Source organism: Gastrolobium bilobum, unplaced genomic scaffold (genome assembly GCF_033153095.1).
Source record: "Gastrolobium bilobum isolate Gb01-03AN ecotype WA unplaced genomic scaffold, APGP_CSIRO_Gbil_v1 utg11696, whole genome shotgun sequence".
NCBI classification, from domain to species: Eukaryota; Viridiplantae; Streptophyta; class Magnoliopsida; order Fabales; family Fabaceae; genus Gastrolobium; species Gastrolobium bilobum.
Window position 1 is genome coordinate 35,434 of NW_026899672.1, and position 8,495 is coordinate 43,928.

The 8,495-nt window shown below is 31.5% G+C and overlaps 1 protein-coding gene across 1 annotated transcript; it reads right to left on the reverse strand.

Moving 5' to 3' along the window:
* Positions 1 to 209: 209 nt before the first annotated feature.
* Positions 210 to 1,724, reverse strand: LOC133292516 (putative SNAP25 homologous protein SNAP30). Its single transcript, XM_061490931.1, has 5 exons — positions 1,254 to 1,724; positions 872 to 965; positions 633 to 763; positions 448 to 545; positions 210 to 303 (listed from the first exon to the last, which is right to left on the reverse strand). Exons 1-5 carry the CDS (start codon positions 1,722 to 1,724, stop codon positions 210 to 212), a joined length of 888 nt encoding a protein of 295 aa, XP_061346915.1.
* Between the last annotated feature and the right edge of the window lie 6,771 nt (positions 1,725 to 8,495).

Consider the following 8,495-nt stretch of genomic DNA (forward strand, 5'->3'; position numbering starts at 1 on the left):
TTAAAAAAAAATTCAGAACAATTCCAAACAGGAACAAATCCTCTACCATTGTCAAATGCTCTCAGTAAGCAGTGTAAAGCAAACTTTAAAAACAAAAAACGAATCACAATTAGTCATAGGCAACTCATAGCACCATAACATAACAGCGGACAAAAAAAAAATTGAATAAATTCAATAGAGCAACACTCTGAGCCTATCATCTCTCACTTCTATAGTAATTTGCGTGCACGTTGGTTGGCACCTTTGACTCTAGAATTCAGCTCATCCACATCGTCACCAAGATGATCAAGAGCTTTATTTTGCCTGCAATCATCATAGTATGTGGAACAATAGTGAATCAAAGGAGGCTCTCACACAACACAACAATACTGAACATTTTATTAAGTGTAATACAAATTTACATTAGTAAGAATAATAATATTATTACAGTATAACTAAAGGCTTTACCTTTCAAGTTCAGTTCCCATATTAATAGCCATGCCCTTCAAATCGCCCAAGATATCACTCAAATCTGAGAGTCCATCATCTTGTTTGGCTTTCTCAACCTGTTTTGGTAACATCATGAGAATAATATCCAATGAAAATGTTGCTTAGGAAATTAATATTTCATAGACATAACATATAACACATACGTCAATTTTCTGATAGGCATTGGCTTGTTCAGGAGGAGGTGTGTTAGGAGCAGAGCGACCCTTAGGCAGAGGAGCTAAGCCCAACTTTTCCCTATCTTCCTTATTCTTTACATTCTTTTTGGATGGATTATCTGTTCACACACCATATTCCATTATAATATTACATGTTACCTGGTCTTACGCAAAATAAATAACTAAAATGTTAAAGTCATAAGATTAAGGGTGAGAAAAAAAAAAACCTGGTGTAATTACTGGGCCTTGAATTTCCCGGGTCTTCTTTGGCTTCCAGGGTTTAGAGAACATGCCCCCAAGATTGTTTAGGAGTTTTTCACCCTGATGATCACCATGTAAATTTTTTGAATTATAAATACTATATGAAAGAAAGCCAGAAAGAGAAGGAGCAACACAAATGAAATCATTGCATACTTTTACTATAGCTATTACGTAAAGCATGGTATATAATAATATTATAAGTTGAAAACGATAAAGGACATTATGATTTATGACATTAGTTACCAAAATGCTGCTTACCACATCAAAATCATGATATCACTCAAAATCATGCAAACTTTGATTGAAACAAAAAGTTCAACAGTAGAAAAAGAAATCAGAAACACATACCCGACTCAAATCCTTCTCAGTTTCAACAATCATATTGTGAGTCCTTGTTATCTGCTCACCCTGCTGGTGCAACATGTCAAGGGTCCTTGTAGCATCCTCTCTAATGTCATCAGCGATCCTCAAGCAATTGTTAACAGTGTTTGTTGTTTCCTCAGCCTTGTGCACTGCATAGTTTTCAAGCTCCTGAACACTCTGGTTCTCTAGGCCCCCAGAGTCACGGAAACCATTTTTGTACCTGTCTTTTGCAGCCCCTGAAGAGTAAGAGGATGAAGTGGAGGAAGGCTTTTTTCTCCCCCAATCATCATCATCATCATCATCATCATCATCAAAATAGTTTCCTTTAGATTTTGGTACTGCTGGGATAGGTTCTGAGGTAGTTCTTCTATCAGGAGTAAGGGTTGTCTTCTTTTCCGGTTCAGTATCTGAACCGGAAGAAGCAGGTTTTGGTGGTGCTTTTCTGAACCCAAACATCTTCACATTCAGGACAACCAAACTGGTTTCAGATTATGCAAAACCTGGTGGGAATGAACATGTTATGTTAGCATGTATTGTGATTCAATTACCATGAAACTGCATTGAGTTCATCACATGCAAACAGACAAGGAAAAATAAGAAGTACAAGACTTAAAACAGAAAATTCTTTGTGTATGTCCTCTCTTATAATCCAAAGAACTCCGCAGTTGCACACACCTAAACTGTTAGTTTTATACTCCATAGCCTCTAGTTTAACCTGTTTGCTTTTCTGGGTTAGTGCCCTTCCTATAACTTGAAGAAAAGTGAAACAAAAACTGACCAAATAAAAGATATATTAAACATAACAAAGAACATTTTGTGTTTCCTAAAATTCTTCAAAAAAAAAAATTTCAATCCTTAAGATTTCCTAAACAACAAAGGACACTCATTGAAGATTAAAATAAATAAAACCAATCTTAGTCTGAATACATGAGTCGATTTTTCAATAATGCTTATATGGAAGGAAAACAGTTGAACCAAAAATAGAATATTTTGCTACAGAAGCTAACTAGAATTTAGAGGGTAAGAAAAGAAAACGTTCAAATTCAGCAAAGCATGAACCGAGTTAACATAACATTTAGACGCATACCAAGATCACCCGTCCCACGATAACAACCTCATAATAAAATTTAAAAAAGAAAAATCGAACCCCATATCTGGGAAACGTTCAAAAATGAAATTCCTGCACGTGAATGTCTCGTATTTTCTCTGAAATCACACTTTTACTTGCTGGGAAGGGTAACGATCATTGTGACAACACTATGATAACATTCTATACTTTTATGAATGAAAATACTCACGCTGTCTGTGAAATAGTTAGACAAAATAAGCACAATGCAATTGAAGAAACCCATGATCCAAAATCATGACATATAACAACAAAAATAAGAACCATCAAACAGAATGCAACTACTGAAAAAATAAATTAAAAAATAGCCAAATTTATCTGTGAAATAATTAGACGAAGTAAGACAATGCAATCAATGAAACCCATGATCAAGAAAACAACAACAACAACAATCAAAACCATAAAGAAGAATGCATAGAGGTGCAAGTTGAAAAAGTAAGAGATGGGTACCAAAAAATCTAGGGACAACAAGGATATGGTAAGTGGTACACAAACCCAAAAGTGATGATGGGTTTGCGTACGAGAGGGAAACAAACAACAAGGAAGAAAGAAAGAAACAGGAAATGGTAAATGGTTGAACGAAATAGAAGAGACTGAGAATTGTCTCTATTTCATTGAAAAATAAGAAGATAATGAACGGCCCTGCGGAAAAACAGAGACCCAAGCCATGTTCCAACCATACAAACGAACACCCTTTGACAATTTTAGACCGTTGCCTTCGGAAACTACTGCCTTGTCTCTTCTTTTTACTTTTGACAATAAATCTGCTAAAGATAAAGGATTGAATTTTTATTTATTTTTGAAACAATTTTAGGGATGTATTGGATTGCGAATCTAATGCATTATTTAAGTGCCCGTTTGGTAGAAGGATTTTTTTTTGTTTTTCCGGGATTCTTTGGTTGGGTAAATAGGAATGCATTGTTTGGTACAGACTTTTTTAGAATTTTCTTGGGAATCTGATTTTCCTGGAATTTTATTTTGTGTGTAATTTTTTTTGAAAAAATATCGAGGAATACTATTCAAAAGATGGTATTCTAGGATTTCTATAGCAAGGGAAAATTTAATACAACTAAACATAGTATCAAGAAAATTAACCCAATATTTTCAGGAATATGTTAGTCTACCAAACAACTTTTTGATAATATTCCCAGAAATCTCATTTCCTCATCATATTCCTGGAAATTGTGATTCTCGGATAAAAAGAAATTTTTCCTCTACCAAACGCCCCCTTAGGGAAAAATGTTTATCCTTTTAAATGACACAACTTATATCTTTTCACTTTCACAAAGAGGTGGGACCCACACTTTTTTTTTTATCAACTCTCTCTCCTTCTTTATCTATCTCTTTCTCTCTCTTAAAATGACACAATTTTCCATCCTTTAAGATGACACACACTTTTTTCTTATTTTAAAGGAGTGAAAAAAGTCACTTATATTCGATTAGGATTTTAAAATATTATTTTAGAGTTCATCTAAATCTGTTGGTAATTCAATCAGGATTTTAAGCAAAGAAAAAACAAATCTCACGATTTTCATAGATTTTTTATTGATGTGGATTTAATGATACTTTTTAGTAAGAAATATAAATAGGATGTCTCTCTCACAATCTCATTCTAACTAAAGGATTTCTTGAGACTTTTTTATTGTAGTGTCTTATTCTTCCTTTGACAGGTTGACCCGCTCAAAACTGAATTTTGTCATGTCAAAGCTCAAAAATAGTACATTTTTAGCGATTTTCATCACAAAACAACCCAAAAATAACAAACCGACAAGATTCTAATATAATCCATCTCAAAAACAAAAGATTTTTTAGCAATTTTTGGGAGCTTTTGAAAGTTTAAAAAATAATTTTTCGAGCTATGAGTCGCGATTTTTCTTGGCACAAAAAATGTGTGATTTTTATATTAAAAACAACATAAAACAGTGGGAAAATAACAAGCAAACTAAAACCCTCAAATCAATTTTCATTTTGCATCAATGAAACAATATCAATTTAAAAAAAAGATTGAAACTTTCATCATATGAATCCTATATTTCGTAACAATACATTTTGAACGAAATTCCTTCGCTATAGGAAACGATTTCAAATAATTTTTGTGTCAATAAATAACTAAAAACTTGTTTTTCAAAAGCTGCAAAGTAATTTAAAGTTTCAATGTATCGATTAAAAATAATATAAGAAAAATTTTGAACTTTCATGAAATAAAATTCAAATTCAAAATTTTCTTAGAATACTAAAAAATATGTATATGATATATAGTTAGAAAACTCTCATCACGTATAACAAAAACCCCAAGATTTCTAAGATCAATTTCAAAAAATTCCAAACGAAATTTTACAATGAACTTTAGGTTTTATATGCAAATTTAGAATTACTCTGATAAATAAAAAAATTGAATTTTATAATCATATATGCATAACTCTAATATCAAATGAAGAAGATAATTTTTAACCTATTAGTCAAACCCATGAGCATGAATGAGTAAATGCTAATGTATGGAAACAAGTATAACTTTAAATATGTAGAGAGCTGTTTTTAGAAATTTTGAATTTTCGTTAAAAATTATATTGTATTTTACTGATTGAGAAAATTACATTAGGTTTTACTTTTTTTATTAATATCATTTCATTTATTTGTTATTTTTTTTATTGACTTTTGTAATTTTGAATATTTGTTAAAAATTCATATGGTTTTTTTAAAATCTTATAAATTCTATTAAAGTTCAATCTCATGGAATCTTGATTGTAAAAAAAGTCTTTTAAACAGATCTTAAAAGTTCCTCTAATTCTAAATAGTCTTTTAAAATCTATAAGATTTTTTATCTCAAAAAAAAATCTTTTAAAATCCTAATCCAATACACCCCTTTAAAATAGTTAGACCAATGTGTTATTTAATAAACAAAAAAATATTTCTGCAGTTAATGCAGATAAGTTATCTGCATTTACTTCCAAAATAATGTCGTTTTGGCTTGAAATATTAAAAAAATATATAAAGACTATAATAACCCTGAAATAAATTAAAATTACAAAAACACCATGATTTCAGCCCAAAACGACGTAGTATTAGGCTTACTGCAGATAACCTATCTGCAGTAACTGTAGAAAAAACGAACCCTTTAATAAATTATCAAAAAAATGTTTGAAGATTTGGTAAAGAAAAAACATATGTAAATATCATTACAGTTGGGTGAAGATATGAGACGAAAAAATACAAAAAATAATTATAATAGACTTATCATTATTCATGTGAGATCTTTTTAATTTTTTGTAATATTTATCTTTCTAATAATATAACATAAAAGAGAATAAGGGTGTGCATGACAACCATTTTATTCTCTAGTATTGTTTCTGAAAAGAAACAATTCTTTTCTATTTATGTGCCTTGGAACAATTACTGAGAAAAAAAATGTGTTTGATAACATGTTCTATTTTTATTTCGAGAATGAAAATTGTGTTTGATAACATAACAAATAATATAATAAAAAAATAATTTCTATTAAATATAAAAAAATAATTTCTATTAAATATAAAAAAATTTCGGATCATCACTTTCCTCTCCATATGGTGTGGTTGTGGTGGTGGTGGCAGCGGGATGGCTTGGTGGTGGTGGCGGCAGCAGTACAGTAGTAGTGGTGGTTGTTATGGCAGTGGTTGTGGTGATAGCGATGGTAATGGTGGCGGTGGCAGTGGTAGTGATGGGGATGGTGGTGGTGGAGGTGACGGTCGTGGCTGCGACAATGGTGGTGGGGATGGTGGTTGGTGGCGGCGACAATAGTAGCGGTGACATGGGATGGTTGTTGTGATGGCATTATGGTGGTGGTGGCAGTGGCGGTGGTGGTGACAGCAGTGACGCCGACGAGGGCTGCAAGAATGGTAGTGGTGGTTGGTGACAATGGTAGTAATAGTAGTGGTGGCATCGTGGTGGTGACAGTGACAGTGGCAGTGACGACAGTGGTTGCGATGATGGTGGTGGTGGTGGTTGATGGCGGTAGTGGTGATGGTGGTGACGGTGGTAGTTGTGGTGGTAGTGATAGTGATGGTGGAGGTGGTGGCGATGACACGTGGTGGTGGGGGTGATGACGACGGCACTAGTGGTACGACGGCGGCGATGATGATGGTGGCGGCGGTCGTGTCAGGATAATGGTAGTGGTGATTATGGTAGAGGTGGAGAGTAATTGAAAGAGATAAGTGTTTCTCATTTTGTGCCCGAGAATATAAAAGCAAAAATTCTCTGAGAAACAAAAAAATAATTGGTTTTACCAAACGAGTTTTCTATCAATTTCTATTCTCAGAAACAGAAATTTAAAAAAGAATTGATTCTGAAAAAGTTGTTATGCACACCCAAAAGCAGCAATATAAGAAAATTTCAATTCTTGTCAGAATTTTTTTTTTTGTAATGTCACGTTACTTATGGTCTAAGTTGGCATTCTCTCGGGCCAAATCTCAATGGGCTTAAGGTTTGGGCTTACGACCTAACTTCAAAATAACTTAATTTTAAAGATCAAATTATTTATTTGTAAAGATAATTTAACAATTGATTTTTTTCTATTCAATTAAAGAATGCAATCCCCGGGAGCAATTTTTTAAGCAAACATGTGAAGAAAAATAAAATCAATAATTATATTATTATTATTGACAATAAATCTAATATTTTTGAATTTATAGAATTTCAAAAAATCATCTTGTAAATAAGAATGATTTACAATATTAATTATTATTGCAAAAAATATTTCTCTTGCCATGGTGGATAAAGTTATCTCCAACAACTTTCAAACTAAGTCGCTAGGGGGATTAAGAGAATTACCGAATAATATTTTAGAAAATTTGTTTTTTTTTCTTTTTTATATGAATTTTATCAAAACACCCTTCGCTAATTTTCTCAATCCTCAAAACGATGTGATTTTGAAATTGTTGGAGATAAATTTATCAGAAGAAACAATAAACCCATTATTCTTTTGTTTAATTAACTTGTTATACGAGAAGTTAAAAGTGAGAGACAAAACATTTTTTTATATGATTATAAACTATGTAGCACCGGTATTGACACAGGACATGTGACACTCCGACACGACACTCCGACACGTTAATTCTAAAAAATGTTAGATTTCGACACGTTAGCACACGTTTTGATATTAAATAATATTTTTAATTTATGTAGTATATATTATATTTAATATTCAATAACTTAACAAAAAAAATGAATCTAAACTTATAATATTCATAAATTTTGCAAAGAAACATAAAATATCCAAATATTTATATTAAACTCAATAAAATGGTAATCGTAATCTAACGAATCTAATAGTTGGAACTAAAAATTCAACGCAATGTAACATTTGAACCTTTTTTTGAATTTCTATAACATGTGTTGGAGTGTCGGGGAGTGTCCGAGAGTGTCAGACACGACACGTCACGATTTTTGAAGTGTCGGTGCTTCATAGATTATAAACACTGAAATTTAAACCTATAACCATAAACAAATTACCTAAACCTTTCACGTGACCACTCGGTATGACATTTGTGCCTGTTTGTAAAGTCTTTTTTTTAACTTAACATGTTTGTAGAAAAGCTCTTATAATAAAAGAGCTTTTTTTATAATGAAGAAAAAAAAAGCAAAAGTCAAAAAATTTTAGGAGAATCTTTTTGTAAGATGTATCAGCTTTTTTTTTAAATGAATATCTTTTAAGTAATTGAATATCTTTTAAGTAATTTTTAAGATAAAATTTTTATATAATTATCAAATAACTTTTAATTTTAATTTTAATTTTATTTTTCTTTAACTTTTTCTTAAAAATAACGTTTAACTTAAAAAACATGAGCGAAACAAGTTAAAAGAAAGGAAAATTCAGCTTGTTGCATTTCAAAAAGCTAGGCCCACTTGGCAGAATAAGGTTTTGCCATGAGTTTCTAAAGGGAGAACTTCCCAATATAAGACAGATTAACAAAGGTCAGAGAGTTGGTAATAAAAAAATTAAAGACTAACCTATTCTGAAATTCATCAATAAATAATAAATTAACGAGTACTCTCTCGATTAAAATAATTACCATTTTGTTATCAAAAAAAATAAAAATAATTATCATTTCACGTTTCGCATAAAGATT